Source organism: Sylvia atricapilla, chromosome 17 (assembly GCF_009819655.1).
Source record: "Sylvia atricapilla isolate bSylAtr1 chromosome 17, bSylAtr1.pri, whole genome shotgun sequence".
NCBI lineage: Eukaryota > Metazoa > Chordata > Aves > Passeriformes > Sylviidae > Sylvia > Sylvia atricapilla.
Window position 1 is genome coordinate 2,932,013 of NC_089156.1, and position 26,567 is coordinate 2,958,579.

At 44.4% G+C, this 26,567-nt stretch overlaps 1 protein-coding gene across 1 annotated transcript; it reads right to left on the reverse strand.

Moving 5' to 3' along the window:
• Positions 1–641: 641 nt before the first annotated feature.
• On the reverse strand, positions 642–26,236 carry SLC5A1 (solute carrier family 5 member 1). Its single transcript, XM_066331243.1, has 15 exons — positions 26,147–26,236; positions 23,695–23,766; positions 16,216–16,320; positions 14,151–14,210; positions 13,696–13,800; positions 9,315–9,420; positions 9,023–9,103; positions 8,444–8,664; positions 7,404–7,539; positions 6,544–6,651; positions 5,436–5,586; positions 4,622–4,790; positions 3,393–3,608; positions 3,041–3,143; positions 642–2,270 (listed from the first exon to the last, which is right to left on the reverse strand). Exons 1-15 carry the CDS (start codon positions 26,231–26,233, stop codon positions 2,047–2,049), a joined length of 1,944 nt encoding a protein of 647 aa, XP_066187340.1. The 5' UTR covers positions 26,234–26,236; the 3' UTR covers positions 642–2,046.
• Between the last annotated feature and the right edge of the window lie 331 nt (positions 26,237–26,567).

Consider the following 26,567-nt stretch of genomic DNA (forward strand, 5'->3'; position numbering starts at 1 on the left):
TCACTAGGAGATCATCCAGAGGCTGCTCAGACTGCCAAGAAATCACTTGTGTTGTCTTTACCCAAATAGCTTTATAATTCCACTGTATTTTTGTAGCAAAGAGTGACAAAGAGGGATCTGGGCAATCCTTAGGGATGTCTTCCCTGTTTGTTTTTCATCCATTACTACTACCCAGAGCCAAAACCTAGACACCAAATAAAGTTTCTTTGTCTTCCATCATATTATATAAAATTCCCATCACTTTGTGGACACCAAGTACTTCAAAATATACAATTTCTTTAATACATACAAGTCTTCATAATTCATCAAATACAATTAATTCCATGGTCTTTCAAGTACTCTGTCACTGTGTCAAGTGTAAGGAAAAAAAGCTTTGCACTGGTATTTCTGAAGAATTTATTTGATCTGGCCTATGCAAAGGACCCTGCAGGGATTATGCTGAATAGCATCAATTCTACTGAGGAGCAGCAATTCTGCTGGAATCCAGAGCATTTGGGGTTAGATCCAAATGAAGCAAAGATCCTGCCAGGAGATTCAGAAGTGATGAAAGGCCAGGAGGCAGAGCAGTTGCTGTGAAACATGCAGGACCTGCTCTGCCTTCCCCTTCAGCTGCACTTGCTGCAGCTCGGCAGAGCCTCGGGAATGCTCTGGGACAGCACAGTCCCACCTACGTGTGCAGAAAGGAACAGGGAACTGTGCCACTGCCTGACGGAGCAAGCAGCATCTTCTTTCTACACTTGATTCCCCAGGAAGCTGAACGGGATGAAAAGAAGATCTATTGCTTTTTGCTTTGAAGTATTAAATCTGTCTTTTCCTGTGTCCCCAGCTGGTACCAAACTTATCAAGTGGAGACAATCAGCCTGGTTTAGCTGCTATCTCACAGCTGTGACTATTCTCCTTCCTGAACTGCTAACTCATGCTGCCATGCAGCAGGAATCCTATTTCTCAATGAAATCTTCAGAGGAAAGATTTATAGCTTTGCAGAAAAGCAGTACAGAGCCCTTGGATGTATTTGCAAAAGGCAGCCCAGCGTTCCAGTGCTGTGGATGTTTCTCCATGGGCTGGTTTGTAGCACAGTCCATAGAGAGGCAGTACATGGACTCCAAGCACACAGTAAAGAGCTCCTTGATACACCAGGGTGGGAATTGATTAGTAAAAAATAGATATATATACACACACATAAATATATATTTTAAATATATATAATATATATAGTGCATATACATAATGTATTACCTGTGTATATATAACATATGTATTTTGTATAAAAAGCTTCACATTCAAGTATAGGTATATATTAAAATAGCAAGAGAGGAGGACCTTTGGAAGTTAACCTTAAACAGATAATTGCTGTAAGCAAAATTCTTTTTAGGATCATCAAGACGTGTTCCCCAATTTCAAAATGTGATCAATACAGAGGTCAGTGTTCCACTGACAACTGAGAAACACAGCCCAATGGAAAGTGAGAAGAAGGGGGGAAAATTGATAATGGAAAGTTATAGATAGTACCAAATACTTTGATATATACATTAATCCTTTACTTAAGATATCCCATGTTTGAAGGGACAAAAGCAATGTTTCAGTTTGAGTTTGTAATACAGTCCCTCAGTGGTTGTGGGTTTTTTGCAATTAAATTATTATAACCAAAGAAAAATTGAATGATCAGAGGAAGAGTTGAAAATCAAAATAGTATTGTCAACCCTAAAAGATAGTCCACAAAACCTGATACGAAATATGGCTGACACAGCCTTGTTCTGAACCTAAAATATGAAATGTATCGTGAGCAGAGAGAATATTGGATGGAAATTGTGAACCTCAGTTAGCCCTGGATTGGTTCAATGTCTAAATAGAAATTCTCTCTCTTGAAATCCCAGTGGCCTTCATCTTTAAATTGTTGAAATTATGATCACAAAATCAGCAAGTAAATCACTCTGATGTTTGACAATGTTTGTGATGGAAATACAATGTGTATCTAATTGTGTAAATCTACAAGCCATCATTTTTGCTTGAACAATGCAGTACAATTTAAGGGCTGTGATCAGGAGGTTATGCAAAGTAGGCATGGCAAAACACAGCCACAGTCAAGAGGATGATGCCATTGACATTCACAATGTTTCTCCACAGTGGCACTTCACTAGTGTCCATCAGTTTCTTCTTCAGTGCCTCTTCTTCCTCCTTGCTCAGTTTGGGGCCCTTCTGTTGGTCCAGGCCACAGAACCAGTTGTAAGCTTTCCTACAGCATCCTGGGTCCTCCTGGTTTTCCTCGTTAACTGGAAGGAATAACACTCTGGTCAGGAAAGGTGAGTACAGATCATGGCACACACTTGATCTCTGGGACTGAGGGTGTTCCCATTCTGATTTATGGTCCTAATTCAGTGGAAGCATTTTAGTACAAAACAGTGCAAGAATCAAGTTAATACTGTGTTTTCACCTAGGAAAAGAGGTAATTTCTACATGTTCTGCAGAAGACACCTGTGCCTTTTACAGCCCAGAGACTTGGCCTGGCCTGGTATTGGAGAAGCAAACTATGCTTCAAAGCTTAAATTCCATTTTTTTCAATACTTTCTACACTCTTAATTTAAAGACAAATAAATTAATGTGAGGATACTGAGGATCTTGGGAGCAGAACCAGAAACCCAGTCAGGAGAGCAGGTGGGTTTGCAGTCTGCTTTTATGGTTCCCTCAATCCTGACCACAACCCACTATTTCCAGGTGAATTCCCTGAGTGCTGGAGTCACACACAATTCTGGCAATGCACAGCACCTCTGATCCAGAGCATTGCCATTGGTTTAGATCTAGAGCTGCCACACAGCTACCAAGAGAATAAGAGCTTCTCCCTTCAAATCCACTTCACTTCTGATTTACGCTGAGCTTGAGAGATTGGTAAAGGCGGCTCATGAGACATTTAAATTTGGGGGGCTGAGGATTTGTTGTTGTGGGGGGGAGGATGTCTTTGACTATCAAGCATGTTAATGTTCCTTCAGGAATGAAACAAGGATACTCAAATATTTAACAGAATCTTTAGGTATTCAACAGTTACCTGATTCATTATCTTTTTCCTCAGCTCTGTCCTGCTCCTCCTCTGCATCCAGATCAATCCGTTCTTCTTTGCTGTTCCGCAGGGACCAGCACAAGCGGTAAAGCTGCCACAGAACAAAAGGAGTGGGATTGATCACGGGCTCACTACACAGAGACCAAGCAGCCTGGCCAGCACCAGAGCTGCCTGTAAGACCACAGCACCCCAAATGTCTGCCATGAAGATGTGTGACAGGTAAGTGAAGACTGTTTCCTTTCCTTTCTTTCAAGAGCTGTATGCTGGGGTGGCTGAAGTGTCAAGAGGTACACAAAATACAAACTGGTGGTTCCATTTCTTGAGGAGCAGTAATACTCACATGTACATCAGGAATGGGCTTGGTCATGAAGGAGACTGCCAGGATGATAATGGCAGAAAGCCCAAAGAGGATCAGTGCAAAGTAAAGGTAGTGAATGCCACAGATGATGTAGGGGCAGTTGGAAGGGGCCCCACAGCTGCCATTTCCATAGGCAAACTCTGGGATCATCCTGCCCAGTCCAGCCAGCAGCCCAATGATTAGGCCCCAGAAGGCACCCTGCAGACAAAGGTGTGACAGGAAGGGATCAAAATGAGTCATTTCAGGCGTGGACATAAACTCTGAGGTCTCTAACAGTTGCTGGAGGAAACATTGATGTAGTTATGTGTTACAATAGCTTTGGCATGTGGGTTTTAACCCCGATGCTTTCAGTGACCTTATTTCCAGCTCAGTGTATGAGTGCAACTGAAAGGGGCAATTAACAGCTCTGAGATGTCAGGCACACCTCAGGACACCACATTCAGCCCGTTCCTCACAGTCCACACAACTCTCTCCTTCTACAGGACTGGTTTCAGCCATGAATTACACACCCCAGGGCCTGTTCTCATACCTTTTTACCTTTGAGGGCTGAATCCCTGACAGCTCTGGCATGAGCCAGAATGTTGTGTCATCCTTCCTGAAATGTGTGTCTGGTCTACCTGCTACTGGCCCTATGAGAAATTACTTAATTCTCATACTGTTGGTGGGTGTCTGCTGTACTCCAGCCCAAAGTATAACAGACATAGAGGTGAGTATGGCACAAACTGAAATATGGGAAATTCTGTTTAAACGTAATTTTTTGTTTGTTTTACTGTAAAAGTCTTGATCATTGGAACAGGTTGCCTACAGACACTGTGGACTCTCTACTCCAAGGGATATTTGACACTCAACTGGACAGGATAGGTAAGAGGTGATTTGTTTGATAAAGCGATATCTTAAATGATAACTTTTAGATATGTGTCCATAGATTATCCACATAACACATTTCTTGGCAAAGTGATAAGTAACCTAAGCTTCAGAGATATCTATGATTTCCTAGGTGACTGTCTATCAGACAATGAAAGAACTTTTTCAAACACCTCTCTGAAACCTCAGGCTTTGGGGTATGGAGACACAAAATCCCTGGGCTATACTGGGATTAAAATAAACACGAAGAGATTGCTCATAACGAAAAAAAACTCAACAAACCCCCAACCAGGTCTCCCAGTTCCTAATAGAACATGCAGCATACCTGTTTCCTAATTTGCACTTACCTGCTCATTGACACGCTTGCAGAAGATACCAAGCAGGAAAACAGCAGCAATGGGAGGTCCCAGGAAGCTTGTAACAGACTGAATATAATCAAAGAGCTGCCCACTCTGAGCTGACTGCACCACAGGAACCCAGGCAATGCTGATGCCAATTAAGACTAACATAAATGCCCTGTAAACATAGCCAGATATTCAATTAGTCATCTGTTTAGAAGTATCTATGATCTATCACAAAGAAAAAAAACCCCAGCAATTAATCAATAATTTACATGTTCATTTTGTATTTCAACTAGTGAAATCAATTATAATGTCAAATTAGCACCGAACAAGCAACAGAAATCAAGTTGGGTACCGCGTATGTCAAATATCCATCAGCACATGGTTAAATACACAATCAAAACATAGAAAATCACTTTTCTCCTGTGGGTGTTATGTCCAGAGACACATCAATAGCAGATGAACTAGAACCAGTTCATTGATGCTGCAGCCTGGTGCAGCACGGAGCCCAGGAAGGTAATTTAAAAGATTTTTCCTTCGAACAGCAGTGGGAAGCAGTGAGAATTAGCTCGGCTGCTTCATGCACACTGTCTGTTCCTTCGGGAGCACAGCGTTTTCCCGAAAGGAGCGCACGGGGCAGGACGGCCGCTCCGGCCACAGGAGGCCACTGCAGCTCTGCCGGGCTCTGCCAAAACTCTGCCGGGCTCTGCCAAGGCTCTGCCAAGGCTCTGCCGGGCTCCCGCCCCGCGGGGATCCGGGATTTGGCTGCTGTGCCCAGGGGTGCTGGGGCTCTGTGCACAGGGAACTCGGCCGCGCTCACCTGCCAGCCAACATCAGCTCCCTCTCAGATGCCCGGCTCCGGATTTTGGTGTAAATGTCCATCGTGAACAAAGTACTGGCGCTGTTAAAAATGGATGTCAGGGAGCTCATAAGGGAGGCCAGCATGACTGACAGCATCAGACCCCGCAGACCTGGAACACAGAGTCGGGAACAGGGATGAGCATTCCCTGGAGAGCCTCAGTACATGGCACCAGGTGTTTGTCCCACCCTTTCCATTGGCCAGCTCTGGGCATGTCTGGCACATTTATGTGCAGAAAATCCTGTCTGACATTCTCTTGCTGGGGCAAGCAGTGCTTGGAAAAGGCTATTTACAGCAGTGCCAGGGGAACTCTTGAACTTTTAGCACATAGGTATTCTGTAGTGAATGCTGCCTGATTAAAAGCTGGAATAAAAAAAAAAAATAATATTAAGCAGACTTTCCCCAACAGTTATAAAAATATTTCCTCTTGTTTGCAGAAGAGTGCTCATTTGCTTGTAGTATACTTGTGAACCAGACATTTGCCCCCCCTCCCCCCCCCCCCCAAAAAAAAAAAAAAAAAAAAAAAAAAAAAAAAAAGTTCCTTTTACTGCCTGAAAACCAGAGTAAGCCACTTTTCCAGGTGGTCTGGTCTGGTCACGGAGCATGGGGAAGTACTGCAGGATTTTAACAGTTATCAAAGGATGGGAAAGTACAAAAGCTATCAGGGAAGTGCCATGGTCCCTAAAATATCATAACCTGGCTTTTTTGCCTTATGAGCCAGTACCCACCTCTGTAGGATTGCAGGAGGACCACAGAAATAAGCCTCCAGCTCAGAGATCCTGGCAGAGAATCTTTCATAAATCATTGGCCAAGCAGGTTATTTTTTACCCTCACAGAAAGGGAGCTCATTTACCATTCCATCACCCAGGATTTGCCAGCTGAGAGCTGACACTGTCAGTGTACAGCTATTCTGCACCTACAGCTGATACAGACAACCCCTTTGGTTAATAGCACATAATTCTAGCAAGAATTTTGGAACTAAATATGGGTCTTGGACTCCCTCTATCACTTGTTTTTACAGTCTGGCTTTCTTAAAACAAAGAAACAACAAATACAGACAGTGTCTTACCATTTGGCATAAGCTCCACCACCAGTTTTGGATAAGCAATGTTTGTACAGCCCACTGCGGTGCCACAGTGATGCTGACAGATTTCAGGCACAACACAAGCCACCACATCTGAGGAGAGGATAATGAGACACTGAGACAAGGTCATATAAACAACAGATTGCTCCCAAATTAATAGAGCTTCTAGAATGGATCTCTGTGTTGAGACACTGGATTGACACGTTTGCTTTCATCCTCAGTTTGCTGGCAGGGAGGAAGGCGATTCTAAGCCTCTTCCTCTCTAAAAGAATACTGACAAGTGCTGCAGGTCAAAAGAAAATCAGCACTCATTTGTCAGAGCAGGGCTGAACAACAGAAGGAGACCAAGTAGGAAGATAAGCAGAGGAACACAAAGCCCACTCCCTGCAGTCTGAACCTCTCTCCTGTGCCTGCTGCCAAACACAGCCGAACTCTCTGCTGGCCAGGGGGATGGGAAAGTGGCATTTCCCCATGCTGCCCTTAGGACTGCCCATGGCCCAAACCCTGCAGTCTGTGACTGATGGCCCTCTCCCTCCAACTCCAGCAGAGTATCTGTCCTGGGCAGCACCTTCCACTCATTCAGTCAGAGTGGGGCTGGAACAAACAGACAGCTGTGGAGGGACACTGTGGAATTTCTTTCCCCTAAAACAGACAACAATAGTATGAGCAGAAACTTGGGATCAGGGAAAAGAGGAAGACCTGTGGCTTCTACCAATGCAGTTAGCTGAAGGTCCCTGGACTAATTAGATGAGAAGATGACAATCTAACAGGTATTTTGGAAGGGACAGAGATTGGCAATGAAAGGCAGGCAGGAAGAACTTCATATTTCTGTATCCATATCATACCTGGGTACAAAATCCGGCTGATCATTCCAGGCATCACTATGATAAACATGGGCAAGAGTTTGAGGTACCCACACACGATACAGCCAGCCTTCACGTGGGACATGTTCTTGCCAGAGAGACATCTTTGGACAATAACCTGTCAATGACAGGCAGCTATAACATTTCCATTATCACACCATGCCATGTTCTTAACTTCTGTGATAGCAGAAGAGCCTATTTCTGCCACTAGGGAGAATGAAAACTACAAAAAAATCAAAGGATATGTCTGAAATAAGTAAAGGAAAAAATTACTTATCTAGTGCGTGTTTGAGAGCTAAGACTTCTCTCACAATAAGTTTTTACAGGAGAGAGATGAAAAGCCAAAAAGGAATAGAATATTTAACTGAGCAGTAAATACAGTTACATTGTGGGTTTTGTAAATTGGTGAGGAACCATGAAGATGATCTCTCTCACAATTCAGGATGCAGATAGATCATTTGTTAGAGACACATTCACATGTTGCAGGTCCAGGAGCACGTTTTTCTTTACTCATGTCAGTGTGATCTCTTGGGGAAACTGGACAGTAGGTTTTAGAGAGAAGAAAGGATTACTGGGGAAGAGTCTCTAGGCTGAAGGACCAGATATATAAAGAACATCCCCCCAAGACTATGCAAGCAAAGACGAAAGCTACACATATAGGAAACAAACTTGTCTTACTGAAAAGGGAACAGTTTCTAGCCCCAGTCTAACAAGGGTCATTTGTTGCATGGTTTCCTAAGTAAGCATTCACAGCACAACCTCTCTTTGTTTTCACACATGGTCACACACAAAAAAATGAGAAAAGAGGCAGACACAGGATCTGCTGAGCAGAGGTGTGCAGGAAGATTTGAAAGAATACCCGTTCCATTTTCTTACATGTGAGAGGTGTCTAGAAACCAGGAACTGAGAAGTCACTGACCAGTGCTGAAATAACAGCCAGTTCTGTGGCCCAGCTTAACATTACAGGGGAAGATCACACTGGAGCACGGAGCTCTGTGTTTGTCCTTTTGGCTCCCACATACCTGGTCTGTGCACCAGTACCACATGGCAATGATGCTGAGGCCAAAGATCACCCCTGGCCACGGCAGGTCCCCGCTGACGGGGTCCCTGAAGATGTGGAAGGAGTCCTTGCGGGGAATGTAGCACTCGGGATCCACCACGGTGTTTCCATAGGACACGTTGGATGGAATCGCTTCCATGTACTTCTGCATGAAAGCCTCATACCCTCCTACTTCAGCAAATGCTGAAACATAGAAAAGAAAAGTAGCAATAAAGGATTTAGTACTGAAATTTAGTACTGAAACAGAGCTTGAGAGCATGAGGAGAAAAGCCTCCTTAATGTGGACATAGAAATTCTGTCATGGGATGCTGTTTATTACCTTACACATTCACTTGTGCTTGGGAGACAGAGTGACTCAGTGACTAAAGGGCTTTGGCAATATGCCTGACTTCTGGCAACATGCCTGTTTTCTTCCCTGATAAATAGATACAGGAGGTGAAACCGCCTGGTTAAGGTAAGTTTCACACTGCAGGATTCATTCCCATAGCCACTGCAAGATTTGTGGCTGAACATTCCAGTTTAATTCATCTGATTTACTTACCAAATCCTGTGAGAATAAAGGATCCCAATACCATGATGAACGTTTGTAAGGTGTCTGTGTAAATCACAGCTGCAAGGCCACCTGATGGCAGAGAAAAGTCAGGACAAATAAGTTAGCCCTGGGCAAATGTCTCAGTGGAAATGTTTTTTCCTTTTTTTCCCTTTTCTCACCACCTCTGTCTTTCAAATACCACTGTAAATTACCCCCCTTTCAGGTTTTTATTTCTCCCTTTTCCCTACTTCTCTCTTCTCTTTTTTCTGGCTCCCCAGCATCTCTGATTTATCAGACTCACCTGTGATTGTGTAAAGAGCAGTAATAGCAAGCAGGATAATTATGGCCACATAAAGATTCAGCCCTATGGCCAGCTGGATAAATATAGCTCCAGAGAATATATCAGCCTAGAAAAAAAAAAAAAAATAGGTTCAGCAATGTTTAGGTTCATGACAGTGTTATAGTTTCATGATGAGGGCACTGAAATACACAACTCTGCCTCTTGTAGTATTGCACACACAAATAAAAAAGAAAATAGAAGCCATTTTGTGCACCTGCCAGTGTCCCCTCAGAGCTGTGGAGTTCTTACTACCAGAGGTGTAACACTTCTCAGAGAATTTTCAGGCTTTTTTAAACAGGGTTGTTTTCTCTAGACAGTCACCTCACTGCTCAGTGCTTAGGCACTAAGAGACAGATTCAAAACAAACTGCTTAAAACTGAGTGTGAGTTCCATTTGCTGCTGTGTGCAGGGCTGGACTGTGTGACACCTCCAAGGCATGGCACAGTTCTCTTCCTTCAGTGCCACCCACAAATCTCTTTCCCTTTACTGCTCACACGTGGTGTAGCTTGTCTTGCTGCTTTGGGACAAATGATGCATTTACATCAAAGGCAAACATCGTACATGGTTTCTACTTTTAACTTCCTGTTAGAAGAATTGACAGCGGTTGGCTAAGAGAGGAGACAGCTCTTGCATAAGGAAGGAATTGTTCAGGTTTCAGACTAACACTGCGATGTTAATCCCATTAAATCAGTTCCTGATTTAGAGATAATTGGCATCAATGTTATTTATACAAGTTTGCGATCAGAATAATCTGCCCCAGTGCACTTGTGATGCCTTACTGTCAATTATGGTTTCATTAGAGGCTGCTCCTGAGGCAGCTCATGGGCTCCTCTGAGGCCGGGCTCTCCTCCCTCTGTGCGGAGCCGAGGGCTGTGCGCAGGGACACGGCTCCCCGCGGGGTTCTCGGCCCGAACAAGGACACACAGCTCTGCCCGGGCTCAGCCTCCCGCAGCCGCCCTTCGGGGGCTCCAGGGGCGGCACAGCCCAGCGCCGCTGCCGCCCGGGGACAGCAGGGATGCACACAGCAGCGAGTGACACGGCCGGGGAGCCGGGAGATGCCGGGGGGAAAACCATCCTCACCAACTCTGAAACTGAGACTGCGGGGCAGGACCTCACACTCTGGTTCCTGCTGAACAACGGGGAAGGGGCCACACCTCTGCAGTCTCACTGCACTGGCTGGAGACAGCTACTTCTGTGGAACTGAGTGTGAGTCACGGCAGAGGTCCCACTCCCAAAACTCTGCCTCTGGAGCAGATTTCTTACCGGCTTTAGTCTGGACCTTTGGCTCTTACCCCCGTGGCTGTCAGACCAAATTCTTTGCTCTATCTCTCTATGATAATTTGTTTCCTGTCATTTCACACCGCTAATCAGTCCATGCTCCACACCTTTCTTTTATTGCTCTTGGCTTTAGTTTAGCCTATGTATCATTAAATATTAATGGTCCTAAAATGATTCCCACGAAGAAATGTACAGTTAATTATTGAGCATTCTGAGAAATTTATGCTGTCTTATCTTCCAGTTTCACTGCTCCTCCTCCCCAGCAAGATTATTGCCTTCCAATATTTCCTTATTTCTCCTTTCATACTCTTTTACAGACAATCTTTATCTAATCTTTTATTAGAGTCACTCTTTCCTTTCTGCTGCAGGCTGTGTCTGCAAAGGCAGGGATCACAAAGGAAAGCTGGCCAGACATATGCAGCCGAGTGTATCCTGTGGGTGCCAGAGCAGGGGCACCTACTCCTTACCCCCTGCACTGTGCATCCTAGGAGAAGGTTATTCCTCTCTTCTCCCTGGCAAGTCTATGCCCAGAGATTTCCTAATGAAATTATGCACAATGAACACAAAGAAAATGCTGTAACAGATTTAGAAATTCCAGTTTATGATTTCTGATTTCTTCAAAAACATTCAGACCTTAATCCCCTTTTTTCTAGTCATAACTTAGTCTATTACTATCCATCAAGACTTTATTGTTACCAGACCATTTCCTTTGGCATAATATCATCAACACTAGTGGCTAAAAAGCCTCTGCAAGCTGCTTGTAATGTGCTGCAGGGAGCAGGTACAGGTGAGGCCCCTGTATGAAATCCTTTGGGCTCAAAAATCACATGGATCCTGATCCCAAGGATGAACTCCTTGCAGCATGTCTTTGTCTGTCAAGTGGCTGATCAGCCACAAAGCAAGGTAAGAAATCAACAAAACCCACAGAAAATGTGCCAGGAAAGAGAATTGGTAAGGACATTGTAGAGATGTGCAAAGGGAATCTGATCCTCACACGGGGGTGGCACTGTGCCAGACAGCACAGCAGGAGTCACACAACCTGAAATGTGATACTGCTCCCTAGAAAGCATTGTTATAATTATATTATTAAGTACACTGCCTAATATTTCAACACAGCAAGGAAGAAGCACATGAAATGGCTACCCCAGAAGCCAGAGATGCCACCCTTCAGCATGGACAAGGGGCAGTGAGGAAGGTGTGACCTTCCATTCAGGGCAGGGCAGAAGCCCATCCTTCTCTATCGAATCTGAGCCCCAGACATCACAAGGGAATGTTTGCCAAGGCAGCACTGAGGGAAGTGAAATACAATGGCTTCTCAGCACGTGGATATATTTGGATATCCAACGTGTCTGTGGGGAGGGGGGCCTGTGCTCCCTCCCTGTGCCTGCACCTCTGCCCTCAGCACAGCTCCCTCCTGCTCTGGCCATGTGGACGTGGTGTTGCACAGCATGGCATAGCAAAAGCTGCTGTGAGATCCTCTGACAGCACCTGAAAACCCAAGGACTGGCTGCTCTGCCTAATCCAAACCAGAGAAAGTGAATCAGGCTTGGGCAGACCCTGCCCATCCAAAGGCAGAGACCTGTTTGTGCACAGGCACAGACACTGCCAGAGCTGCTCAGGGCAGCTGGGGAAAACAAAAGAAATGCTTAGAGGAAATTGAACACCATTTTTCCCCCTGCATAGCACAGACACCCAGCTCCATGACACTCCCCCACAAACACCTGGAATAAATGGGTTGATGGGAAGCTGGGGTGGGCCAATGGTAGAGTGGGGCCCAGGTAACCTGCTGCTGTATGGAAACCTTGACAGTGGAGAGGGTGTTCGATCCTCATGATCCCACTGGAAGCTTAAATGCAGAACCTGTTTTTCCTGGAAACAGGACACTCCAAGTGAAACAATGAAAAATCCCATAATTAGCCCCCTAGGCATGACACAGGCTGGAAATCAAAGGTGGATAGTAAATTCAGAACCTACACAGCACCTTGATGGGCTCACTACCACCATGTGTTGCTGAAACAACACATGGGCTGTGAGTCACTGACTGGAGGAGTTCCTCTGCTGCTGGAACATCCAGAACTCTGTGTCGTACCCAGGAGTTCTGATTATCATAGTTGAGCACAACTACAGCAAACTCTCTAATCCTTTGGAAATATACAGAAATCCAGCTCTGAGGCCAACTCATGCTACCAGCCTGTTTAATTTATAACCTCTCTAAAGATCAGTTATCATGGTGTGAGAATGAGAGCAAAAGGCCAATCTTTTAGCTTAAATTGCACTATTATCACTCAACTCCCATTCAGAGGGCAAAGACTAATCTGCCATGACAACTTCTGCAAAACAACAGACTGACTGAACTGTGGACTTCTTTAGAAGCTTGGTACTTTGAAGATATATGGAAAACACCGGCTCCCTTTACTACTCCACAGGAACACATCCATTTACTTAATAAACATTAACTTGACAGCACCTTAAAGTTTACACCAATCTCTTGCCCATTAAAGGAATCTCTCCTCTTCCCTCCTTTCAGCTGTGCTGTTACAATTTCCCTCATTTCCATTTCCCCACTCTTTCATTTTCTAACTGCTGTTTTTTGAGGTTTTTTTTATCCATAGTCCCCTTGCTCTTTTCCCTCATCTATATTACCGATGGCATGTTCAGCAGAGGATACTAAAACAGATAAATATGAAATCTAGGGACAAAAAAATCCTGCCCTGAGTTTCATAGATCCCTAAGATAACCCATCACAAAACAATACAAGTTTCCCTCCACTCTGATATTTCCTAGAAGAGAGCAAATGTAAAAGTAAATCCTAAAACTTTAAAAAGAAGACAAAGCACAGCAAGAATCAAAAGAAAATGCCAGGAATAAAAAAACTTGGATGGCAGCACAGAGTCTCACTGGACAGAATAAAGAAAACACAAAATCATACTTTGACAGTTGTTAATTTAGCCAAGAGCTCCAAACCTGAAAAGGTTGACCTGTTGTGAGAACAATATTGTAAAATGGCATTGCTTTTCTTTAGATCAGTGTCGAATGGAAGAAATGCGGTAGAAGTTTCACTTACTGAGATCTTTGTGAAAACATAGATGATCAAGGAGAGGATTGACAGGTACACCTGGATCCGCTTCCCACCAAAACGCTTCCTCAGGTACTCTGGCATTGTCACCACCTGTGGAGGTGGAGGAGGGTTTAGATCATGGGGAACAGGCACAAATCAAATTAGAGGAAGATTTTTGGCACTCAGATACTGTGAGAGCAGAGCACAAAATTAGGAAAGCTGCAATTGCAGTTTCAAGGAAGAGCAGCTCCAGGAATCAAAGGAGAACAAGGGGAGAGCACCAAGTACTTCTCAGCTCAGGTCTTAGAACAGAGAATCCTCATTTTTCAAGTACTCAGATAGAACCAAGTGCTGTTCTGGCACGCTCAGATCTCGTGCCATTCATAATGACTTTGCACTATTCCAGCCCTGAGCTGCAAACATGAGCAGAAAAGACAAATGAATGGAGTGGTTTGACTTACCCCAGCTTTGATGTAGATGGGTACAAAGACCCATCCTAGAATCACCACAAATATCAGAGCCTGCAGCAAAGACAAGATCATCTGAATTAGCCTCCTGTCTCTAGACATTGCTCCCAAAGACCATTTATCAGACCCAAGAGCAGCTAGAGACCAGTGAAATCACAAAAACCTGGCTACTGCAGGGATATGGGGGGTGGAGGTTCTGCTCTGTCCTTTGATTTACAGTCGAAAATTTGGACATGGAATCTTGGCTAAAAACTTCATCAGGTATAATGCAGCCTGGGTTTTATGCTAGCTGTCTCAAAGAAGCACACATGATTATGTATTTTCTACAAAACCAGCTGATCTCTCCTCACAGGATTGTCCTCTAATATTGAATCACAACTCCACCAGTGGCACCAGACTATCCCAGCTCTCTTCAGAGCAAGCCCAGGATGGCTGAATGTTTTATGGCAATTTCATAGACTGTACAGGATGCACCACACAAATTTTTTTAAAATATTTTATATTTTCATATTACAATTTGATAATTTTGTGTATCCTGTGAATTGTGCATTCTGTGAACTACTGACCTTACTGTATAGCAGTGCCACAGCTTTCTGACTTAAATGGCTGGAATGCTGTCCAATATCGACTTGTACACACTTAAATTAAGAAATATAAAACAAATTCCTTCCCTCGGAGCTGTACTCTCTATTTATTTTGTCCACAGGGCTTAGAGGGCTATTAAACTGTATCTTTTCAGTTCTGCCCTTAGGTCAAAACTGTAAGATGGACAAGAAATACTGGGTCAGCTTCTGCTGTCATTCTGATACAAAACAGAAATCATCTCAATGGAACAGGGATACACAAGGATGACAAGGGTTAAATTTGGTATCACTTTCATGACTTCTGTTATGTCTGTTAACTGTCCCACTGTAGATCATGAACTGTGCAGTGTGTCTGCTCAAACAGCCACAGACATCACTGCTGCTTCCAGCCAAGCATTGCTGCACACGGTGTGTTGGTGTTGGTCCAGCAGGAACCTCCCCGGTGTTAGAGCTGCTTGAAGAAGGATTCGGGCCCTAGAGATTTGTGTTCTGGTTTGATTTGCTTTGTTCTGCCGGAAAAGGGAGAATCAGGTCTGTCACGGGCCTGATATAATCAAGAAGAGGGAGCTGACAAATAAACTGCACTTCTTGTACAGTTCATTTTAAGCTTTGTCCTTTTCCTTAAACATTTATATCATAGCAGTACTTGATTATTTGCAACAACCATTTACTTGCTGAGGAACACAAGGCAAATCCCGCAGGGTGGGAGGATTCTTTCACCGCTCAGAAATAAATGTGAGGGAAGTATCGACCTGTGGAGGCTCATTCAACCCTTTGGGTCATGGCCTAATCCCTCCCCGAGGGTGAATTAGGCACAACAACGACGTTGTCAGCCACACCTACAGAGCCTGGCAGCACAAGGAAATGGGCTGCAGTCGTTCACGGCAGTCTCTGTGCAGTTGGCACTGATCCTGCTACTCCGGGAAGCTCATTTAAAGTCAGCTTGGGTAGCTCTACCCTGTACTGGAACGATAAGCAAAACACGTGCATAATTACAGGAAGGAAAAGGTAAAGAGGAAAAGATTTTTGGAATGCAGGTGCTTGTGAAGGATGTTCCAAATTCCTTACAGCCTGTGAAGAAATCAAGGTCCCTTCCATAATCTCTACGTAGCAAAATGCTGCAAAAATTTCCATGGATTACAAACCTGATAAATTCTTCCCAGCATCCTGCAGTCTGAAAATGTTCTTCACAAATACATTAAAAGTAATCAAAAGATATGCATAGAGAAGAAAATCCACCAACTTATATGGTCAAATGCTCTCTAAAAAGCTTCGGCCAAAAAGTGTCATCTTTTTCCCGTGGCTTGGACAGGTTAAATATCAGATTGCATTGGCTCTTACTGGTCTATGCAAAACACAGGTGTTGCCAAGCACAAACTTTGACAGCCCTAAATTATCAAGCAATGTTGTTTTGATAAAGCTCTGCAGATAATCCAGATGTCATAAGTACTTTCACTGACATATATTCCACTTACATTCCACTCAAAGCCTCCAATGGCAATTCCTCCAGCTGCTGCTGTTCCTGCTATTCCCACAAAGTGCCCACTGCCAATGTTGCTGGCAAACAGAGAAGCACCAATCTGCAAAGAGAAAAACAAAAATGGGCTCTTATGTTCATGGGAATTTAAAAAAATCCCCTTCATTTGGCACATTGAAATCCTGCCTATCTGTGGTGGTGGTGATGATGATGATGAGAATGACTGACAACTTCCTTGATAACTTCCAGGACTCCCACTCATTGTTCCCACTGAAACCAGAGCCTCCAGCCATCACATCTACAACAGTGAGGCAGAACAGGATGTTGAATAAAATATCTTCCATCTGAGTCAAAAAATAGATTACACCAGTATAATTTAAAAATATTTGCAGAACTTGCCAAAGTGACATTGGGATGATGTCCAGGCAATCAGCGAAGAAGGCTGTGATCTTCCTGACCTTCCTTGTTCAAGGAGGAAACGACAAGGGCATCTCCACTTGTCAAACCTGCACTCCCTGTTCCACACTTCACAGCCTGTGCACCCAAACGTGTCAATGGTGAGAGCTTGGCTCACTTTTAGCCAAAAGGTTATTTGATTACTGGATTAAATTCTGAAAGCTGCATAGCCAGAAATGTCTGCTGAGAAAATGCCTCTGGAAGCTACAAACAATAGCAAATCAAGGAGTTGTATTTAAGAAGTGCTGGATCTTTAAGACCCCCAAAATATTGCACTGATCATACAAACAGAACAGTGGGGAGAAAGTGGGAATTTATGATCAGGGAGAGATGGAAAATGAAAGGTTCCCTTGGTTTACAGACAGGCAGGAGCCATTCACAAAGATCTAATTCTTAATCAAGTATCTTAGACAATAGAAAAAATGAAAAGGAATGAGCTTCATTTCCTCCAAATGAACACATTAAAGGCAGCAGAAAACCCCAGTGATAATTTACTGGGTCAGGTACTGAAGGATGCAGGGTGAGAAGTCAAGCATGAAAAGGAGGTTGGATTGGATTGAGTATTGTGGGCAGAGGACAAGGAAGATGGAGAAGTTCCAAGATGAAACAAAAGAAGTGAACATTTTTTTTATTCTTTTCTCTTTTTTTTCCTTATATTCTCTGAAAGCTTAAAAAAATGCACAAATAAAAATAAAAATAAAAATAACTCAAAACAGGGTTAAAAATAAACCACATAGGAAACAGGCAAGGGAATTTCTGCTGACCTCTTCTAATGCTCTCATTTCAATCATGGAATGTCCTGAGTGGGAAAGGACCCACAAGGATCACTGAGTCCAACTGATTTGAACAGCAGCAAGTATTCAATCAATGTTTCTGGGAGCACAGGGCTGATCACCTGGGGTTTGAGAGGATGAAAGATTTCATAGAAATCCACCTCTGCAGAGTGGGTTTATTCTGTAGAGCCATGCCATAGCCAGAAATGGCAACCATGCTCTTCAACCCACAATCCTGATCTCTGATAACAAAGAGATTATCCTCCTCCATTTTTTATTTGCAACACACAAATAAAATTGAGAGGGCTCCACTCTTTCTTTTCCAGGCTTATTTTTTTCTCTTTCCTCAGTTTGATCTCCTGATTTCTTCAAGTATTTTTGTAGACAAGCTGTTCTTTTGCTGTGACAGGAAATTTATATTTCTAAATTCACTCGGTTCTGGATTTGGGAGTTTTTTACACATTTCTGAAAGTCAGTTGTGCCCTACAGAAGTGTAACCAGTTTGTCATATGACATTTTTACGGAACTGAACTACAAACATGGGCAAACAAAAGACCTCTGTTTCTTCTAACCTTTGTGACAGCAACAGTTCTCCAGAAATGATAGTGAAGAAAAATGTACCATTTATACCAAGCATTAACACTGTTGCCCAATGCTTTCCTTGGAGATAAATAATTAAACTTAAATCTAGCTTACTAGAAATACAATCACCAGAAAATATTAACCACATTAATCTCTGATTTTATTTAATGTGTTCTCTTTCCTGTTTCAAAAGCTTAAAGGCAGATCCAAGTAACAAAAGCAGCTAAAGCAGAACTTTGAGAACTGACAGGCACAATTTTGGCTCTGTGCCTGAAACCCCAGGACACACTGCAGGCAATGCTGCTGATGCTGTGTTCCCAAATTTATCTAAAATACTACTGTATTGAAAGAAAAGCACAAACCCAAACCAATGCAAAACTACCAACAAATTCAGGACCAGCACAAGGACAAAACAATATGAATGCAGATCCCACATTCACATCCTATTTTTCTTCCCTTTGAATTAGAGAATATCCAGTGCAGCAGAACTTTAAGATAAACTAATAACAGATGCAATTTTATAAATGGGTTTCAGTTATGTCATGTACCTGGGAAGGGACAACATGGCTTCATGGCCAGGAAAATGCAGATTACCCTTAAACCTGCAGCCCAGTCCCAGCAGGAAGAGAGCTGACCCAATATCCTCACACCCCGTGTGCTGCTGATGCCAGGGGAGGAGAGATTTCCCATCTGCCGTGTTTTAAGGGTGAGGAAAGAAGGCAGATGGGCCCTGAGCTTGAGCTGCCTTGCTGAAGAACTGACTGCTGTGGGGTTTTTGTACTGGAAAGGCTGAGTACTGGAATTCTTGATTTGCCATTAGTAGATGCTGCTGAACATCTTAAAAACTGGGCTGTAACAGGGAATGGCAAAGGGAACAATCTTCTGGAAGTGTTAACTTCTCAGTGAATGTGTCAGTGAATTGACTTTAAGGAAAGATCTAGGAGGCAAGGTGAGGAAGAAAGTTGGCTGAAAGGGACAAAAGCTGCTAAGAGGGAAAGAGGACAAAAAACCTGAACTAACCTGAGGCAAACATGGAACATTACCTCTTTTAAAATATTTTAAGAGGTCAGGTCTTAACAAGAGCACTCTGTTCAGCAGAAGTACCACCCCCCTGAAACAGATGACAATCAGGGTGTTTTTTCCTGTTATTCATTAACTGTTTCACCTTGCTCTTCTCATTAAGTGGAGGATGCAGTGACATCCCAGCCCTGGCCATTCCCAGCTGGATGGATGCACTCTGCAGGCCGGTGGCAGCTGCAGTGACAGTGCTGCAGTGACAGTGGCAGAATGCACAGCCTGTGGCTCCTCTCCCTGCCAGGACCTGCCAGCACGTCCCCCTGCCCCATGCCCACTCTCCTGAAGGCGTCAGCTCAGTACCAAACCCTTTTCCCACTGGATCCTCAGCCCCATCCCAGAGAACAGCAGGACCTCCTCTCACCCCGGGGCTTCTGAGCTGTCCCTGAGGTATCACTCCTCACTCTGGGTCACCTGCAGAAGCTGCTTCTCAAATCCCTCTTCCCTGACACATTTCTCATTCCTACTCCTTGAGAGTGTTCACACTTTTCTTTAACTAACAGCTCTTCTCTGCAACATGTGACTTCACTCTGATGCAAAGGCATTATTTTTCCTACATGAGTTTTTTGGGATCACCCTTAGCCATGTTGGAAAAATCAGTACAATGCAATATTACTGCCACACTTCCAAGGCTCTGAGACCCAAAGAAGGAAGTGTGGGGTTTTATTCTTTCCCAATTAATCTGAAATTCCTATTAATTGCATTATTACCCAACTAAACCACATCTATGCAATTCCCAGTGTACTAAAAAGGAGGGATGGATGTACAGTGCTCATCAAAATGTCTGTGCTCCAACAAACCCAATGGCTCAGGAGGATCTGACACCTCCTCACTTTGCACTCTGAGACAGAAACACCTCCCAGCCAGCTGGAAATTCTCACAGATTCTGCAGAAATTCATTTCACTGGACTATTAATTTTCTGTCAAAGCTTTGTTTTGATCACTTCATTATTCTTTTTACCCTGAAAACTATTGATTTAACACTTCTTTTTTTTTTTTTTTTTACTGAACTTGACAAAATTGTGGTAATTTCTCATTTGACTTTACCTAAGGAAAGGAAAGGCCAATCTTATTCACAGCAGAATTGTGGTTCCTGTTTCCTCATAGCAGTGTCAGATTCAACAAATGGGGAAAATCCTGAGACTTAACTGGCTGCAAAGATCAGAGAAATCCTGCCAGTGGTCAGTTCTGATGACCACAAAGATAAGCTGTGTACAGCTGAAGCAAGAACCTGTTGGGGTTTTTTTATCCCCCTAATTCTTATCTGTCTCACAAAGATCTAAATGTACATGACCAGAAACGAGCTGAGTTACATTTCTGTTTGGAGTGCCCTTGACCTGCACCCTTCCTGCCTGCTGCTCAGTAAATCCAACAGAGCTTCAAATGCCCAGCAGATGCTCTTTGTCCTATTACCATTCATGCCTCAGGAACTGAGGGGTAGAAGGTAACCCATAATTTGGTGCAGACAGCTCTGTCTGCAAAACTACAGAACCTGAAGAAGACAATTCAAAAGCAGGAAAGTTTCAAAAGTTTGGGGTTTTTAAATTGTGCATGAAGGGCTGTTGGTCCTGTGAGAGTGGCTGCTACCAAAGCTGACTGTTCTGCAGGAGCAGATCCTTCATGTCCTACAAGGGCAGGAAGGATTTGGCTGAACCCAGCTCTTTCATCTGGCAAAGGAAGCTGAAGTTGGCGAGGCCCATGGCTACAGAGCTGTCACTTGCCTTGCACTTCTCTGTGTCTTTTTGGAAAAAGCAGAGCTGATTATGAGGATTTAAAGAGCCAGATGAGTCGTTTCTGAAGATACTCCCCTCAAAGCCCAAGAGACCAAAACCAGTTTCTTGAAGGTTCTCTCGGTTTTTATAAAAAGACTGTGGAAAGGGGGCAGTGTTTCATACCATTATGAATAACCAACAACTGATTTCAGTTTGGGGTAATCTGTGAGAATGTTCTTACCCTTATCTCTAATTAACCACTGGAACTGCTGAGATGGCTCAGCCACTGCACAAGGGCAGCGATTCCAGTGAAATGATCGCTCACCTCAGCCAGAAAATTATCTCTGGGCTTGGTTCTGCAAAATGCTGAACAAGTTTCTTGGATTCTGCTGGAGCAGAATAATCAGACCCAGAGCAGGACAGATTTGGCCCAGGGTGTGTCTTGGTCCTACTTTATACAGTGAGAAATCGAATCACAATCACAGTAGTAGGGATAGAAGTAGGAATAACCTCTGGCCCTTCATTACCAGGGTCCCCTCTGGACTACCAAACCACAGATATTATATTGTTTAAGTGAACAGAATCCCTTTCCCAGCTTGTCAGTGAGAGATCCTAACACACTGCTAATGAGCCTCCTTCCCTGGAGGGTCAGAAAAGCCACTTGTATGTGCCCTGCAGAGCATAGAATACAGACAGCCACTGAAAAATACAATTAGTTTAGGGGAATTAAGTTTATAACAAGTTTGTGGAAGGATTGTTTTTCTTCATTTTCTTCTGTTCCAGAAAGCAATTACATGACAAGGGTCATTATCCTGAAATGGCAGGGGAGAAATCTGACAAACAAGAGTCCACTTGCAAAACAACTGCCCCCACCCCGGCTGTGGAAATGCACCGGAGCTCTCCAGAACTATTCCAGGTCAGCCCTGACTTGGAGCAAAAGAGAAGTCAAAGCACAAAAGTAAAACATCACACACAGCTTTAGCTGCTGCCGAACTGAGATCACATCTCTGACTAAACTTTCTATACTTTCATTGGTTTCCTCATGATTTCAGCCCAGTTTGCTCTGGGTGATGGACATCCCATCTACCTGCTAAGCTGTGGGAATTGGTGTTTTGGAATCTCTTTTTATCCAAGGCAAACTTTCCAGGGTGATGCTGCTGACACGGTGTTTAGTTTGTGGTTTTGGAGTGCTTGCTCTTTGTTTATTTTGAGTGATATGAGGAAGAAGAGCAAGAAGGGTTTATTTTTATGGCATGGGAAAACACTCCTGGCATTCCAAAGGGAAGGATTGAAGAGGAGATCTAGGACTGCACTGGGGACGAGGACTTTGTGCACACTGAGCTCCCAGAGTCTGGGGAGGAGAGAGGGGATCCTGGCAGGAGCTCTGGGGTGATCCCTGTTGGCTTCCCACTGTGGGAGTGGAGCTTGCTGACTCTGTTGGGTTTGTGCTGCCAGAGGACTCAGTGTCAGATCCTCTCCCCAAGTCTCAGGGGAATCATCAGGAGTTCTCAATGCTGCTGGAGCACAACAGAACTTTTCTGTGGTGAGTCTTTGCTGCCTCCATCTCCATTTACATCTGCACAAAAGGCTTTCATATCCCCTTGACAGGCAGACAGAATTGCACGAGGTTAAAACCAGCCCACTGATTAAAGTGACAGTTGAGTAATCTGTTGGGGTTTTTTTCTCTTCTCCCAGAATTATGGGTTTTATCTTAAAATAACTTTGAAACTTTCTCTTTCCTCACTCTTCCGAAGGAACCTGAATTTTCTTAGATCTACTACATCAGATGAAGAAAACTTTTACTGTCATTGGCCTTTAATCCTTTCATGTCCTTAAAAGAGGCTGTCCCAATGCCTTCTAAAGGCAGAGAGCAGCTCTCTGAAGCACAAGACTGAGAGGTCTGTAGGTATTTCTGCAGCCTACTTCAAGAAAATTCCTGAATCTTTAGGGAAACAATACTTACTCTCAGTCTTCTGGTCCTGTAATTGAATCAATGTGTGTGGAGTCTTGACTCCCAAACCTTAATGAAGTGCAGAAACATTTTCTGAGACTGAATGCAAGATCAGGAGTGTTGAGGAATTCCATTCAAACAAATGGAATTATGTAAAACACAATTCCATTTTCTGTATTCCAGTAATACAGAAGGTTTGTCTAAGTTTCTTGCTTTTCATATTAAAGAGACTCTCTGATCAGCAAGAAATAGATAATTGTTTCTAACATAATTTCTGCCAAAGGCCTGATGGAATAAATGGCTGAGAACACTTTGTATCTACGACTCCTGTTCTCTACCTTGGAAGATAATAGAGATCCACAGAAGACAAATCAATGTAAGCCACAGGTGATCTCTAAATACACTTAAAATATATTTTGCCAATAACATATCAGAACATTTCCAGGATTTTTCTCCTTGTACAGACCAGAACTCCTTACCAAAAGTAGAAACAATAGAGCGATAAAGGGGAAAATTTCAGTAAATTAATTCCTGTCTGTGATAACCTTAAAACGAGCCAGCTTCTTTTAGTGCAATGAAAAGAACCGAGTCCAAATGTTGAAAAGATTTTAAGTGGGATGAAAGGCAAAGCACTGGCTTTGTCTGTACTGACATTACCAATGTATTTATGTTCAAAAAAGTTGATCACATAATCAAGAGAGCTCAGAGCTGAACACAAACAACTTCCCCCAACACATTTCCCTGCCCACCCCGTGGCTTTGTCTGTGCAGTTTGCCCTGTGACACCACAGCTGGAGAAAGAGTTGGATTTGCAGCCACACAACGAAGCCACCACAGCCTCAGCAGTGTCCCAGAGATCTTGATATGTCAGGCCTGGGCAGTGGCAGGGGTGCAGATGCACCTCCTGTGTTTTGTGCACACAGAACTCACCGGCCACCAAATCATGCTCCGTCCAGCCAGGAAAAACCCACCCACTGTGCCTCGGTTGGTGGAGTACATAGCCTGGAACAAAGGAAAAAACAGAGTTTAAATCATATTCCCAGTGTACTGGGCAAGCTGTACACAGGCTGAGAACAAACAGCCAGAATGAAGGGATAATAAAACACACGGGCAGGGTTAAGTGAAAGAAAAAGAGTGGCTAAAATGAAGAACCTTCTGATGAAGAAAATAATACAATGGAACAATGATTCTTTTATCTAGGTCTGCATTAGCCATTCAAGTTTAATTCCTTCACCTTTCATTATAGTGTGAAACACTAAGTAAGGTTAAATTTAACCAAGAAAAATTATCATTCAAGTAAAAGCTCAAATGAATTTTTCATTGGGGTGAAAAGCCTTTGATTTCAGGCATCAAAATAGACTATAAAGGTGCAAGCTTATTACCAGAAAGTTTGGAGATTTTTTATTCAATACCATCCTGCCCCGACAGGTATCTGTTTCGTTGATGTGATATCAGCATTGTGCCTGATTCCCTCTGAAGTTCCAAAAAAAGAAGCCAGCTAAATTTTCCTTTTCACGAACTCCTGTTGTCTTTGTTAAGGGGTGGGCCTTAGAGGGACGGTTCCTCCAATTTTTGTTAATGACCCTGAGCCATTATTTACTGGATTTCCATTGTCCTTTCTGATGGACTTTGAACAGGTAAATAAAGAAAGAAGACCTGGGAAAATTAGCCACATATTTCCCCCCGATGCAGAAGAAATGAAGTAAACATGATGGATTTACATTTAACTACACACAGCAACTGAGTAAGTATTTGTCCAATAACGATGTCATCACGGCTGGAAAGAAAAGGCTCCGGGAATTAACTCAGCACACAAAGGCCTGAGAAACCAGAGATCAGTGCTTTGTTGTCAGAGATCTGTAACATAAAGTTCAAGTACAGCAACCACCACATTGTCAAGGCAAGACCCAGCTCCCTTCTGCCAGACAGCAAGGTGTTCTTGTGGACTGGGGCTTCAGATTTTTCACTATACTTTTGGCTTCTACTCCTATGCTGAAAAGGCAAAGAAAAGGTTGTGTCCACTTTGTGCAAATCCTTAATTTTTGGTGCCCTTCAAAATATTTCCAGGCTGTTAGAAAGGGACGCTTGTTCTGCAGCTGACTTTTCTACACTGTGAAATGTTCCTGGGATGTTCCGGAGAAGCAGAGGATTCCTGAGGGGCAATCCCTCCTCTCTGCTAGTTAATGGGCAGGTGTTCAGGTGACCGGGAGGGCTTGCCCCAGGGAAACCCGAATTCAGTGACATTTCCCTGTTCCCACTATTGGAGCTCAGTGTATTGGCCCATTCTCCCAAACGCTCCAGCTCTGAGGTCCCGGCGCTGGGCTGGGAGCTGCTTTCCCCCGGCTCCCCGAGCTGCCTCTGTGCCCCGGCTCCTGGAGCTGCTTTTCCCCCCAGACTCCCGGGGCTGTTTTCCCCCGGCTCCCGGAGCTGTTTTTCCCCAGACTCCCGGGGCTGTTTTCCCCCGGTTCCCGGAGCCGTTTTCCCCCCAGACTCCCGGGGCTGTTTTTTCCCCAGACTCCCGGGGCTGTTTTCCCCAGACTCCCGGAGCTGTTTTCCCCCCAGACTCCCAGAGCTGTTTTCCCCCCAGACTCCCGGAGCTGTCTTTCCCCCCGGCTCCTGGAGCCGTTTTCCCCCCAGACTCCCGGAGCTGTTTTTCCCCGGCCCCCGGGGCTGTTTTCCCCCGGCCCCCGGCGCTTTGTCTCCCTGCGCTCCCCGGGCAGCGCTGCCGGCCTGGGGCAGGAGGTCCCGCGGCGCCAGCCCCGAGCTCAGGGGCGCTGCCAGCCCGTGCCCCGGAGCTGTTGCTGCTCACACTCACGAGGGCTCTGCCCCAGGAGCCAAGCAGCACTCCCGGCAATGCTGCCCGCAAAGGGCACCCTCGGCTGAGGCGGCTCTGCCGTCCCGTCCCGTCCCTGTGCCGGTCCCCGTGCCAGCGGCGGTGCTGCCGCATGGCCACGCCACCCCGCCGCCCGCGGGGTCTCCTCCCTTCCCACCCTGCACGTCCCCCTCCCCGCTGTTTCCTACGGCATCCCCTCACAGCAGCAGCTCTCCCTCGGCCCCGGGGCTCCGTGGCCAAACCGCAGCTCCCCGGTCCTGTTCCTGGCAGGGCCCCTGGCTGAGCTTTACCCACCACATCCCACACAAAGCCCATCAGTCCCCTTCCCCGGGGTGCCATCTCAACCCATCCCAAAGGGATGCCTCCCCGGGTCACCATCCCCTCTCCTGTAAATGAGTGCCCACAGTTTGCCCACTATGCACTTGTTCACTATTTCAATGAAGCATCAAAATCTTTATATAATTACACACTCTTACTCACTAAGTTATTATACCAAGATTCTATAATCTACCTGCTCATTAAGTAAAACCAAATAAAATCCCAACATACCCATAGTCCCACTGCCAGAACTATCAAAAAGTAGAGGACAATAACAGAGATGTCCGCAGCATTGTTGATCTTTATGTTGGATTCCATCCTGGCTGCTTCTCTGGCTTTCTTCTTCTTCCTCTCCTTATGTGCTTCTTGCAGAGTTCAGGTTAATGATAAACTGCTGTCATCACCTACGTCTTATATAATATATAACTTCAGATTCACTTGTCTCCAATGGGACACAAGTTGAAGCTGCAGGTTTTCCTTGGACAACTCTTTCCCAAAGAGAGCTCCTCTGCTACAGGTGCTGCAGGTTTCAGAGTTCAGTGGCCCTGCCAAAGGTGCTCAGGGTTTTAACATCCACGAGCAGATGTCTGAGAAGGAATGACACGGAAAGGAGTGGCTTGGCTGCAATAAACCTGCATATTTACCTCACTGT

What these genes read in the sequence shown, in the direction of transcription:
- SLC5A1 (XM_066331243.1), bottom strand. Translation starts at nt 26,233, where the DNA reads ATGGAATCCAACATAAAGATCAACAATGCTGCGGACATCTCTGTTATT. An exon ending in CCATCTACATCAAAGCTGGG is followed by an intron (nt 13,801 to 14,150) that starts GTAAGTCAAACC and finishes CCACCTCCACAG; the next exon opens with GTGGTGACAATGCCAGAGTA. An exon ending in TGCTCTTTACACAATCACAG is followed by an intron (nt 9,104 to 9,314) that starts GTGAGTCTGATA and finishes CTCTGCCATCAG; the next exon opens with GTGGCCTTGCAGCTGTGATT.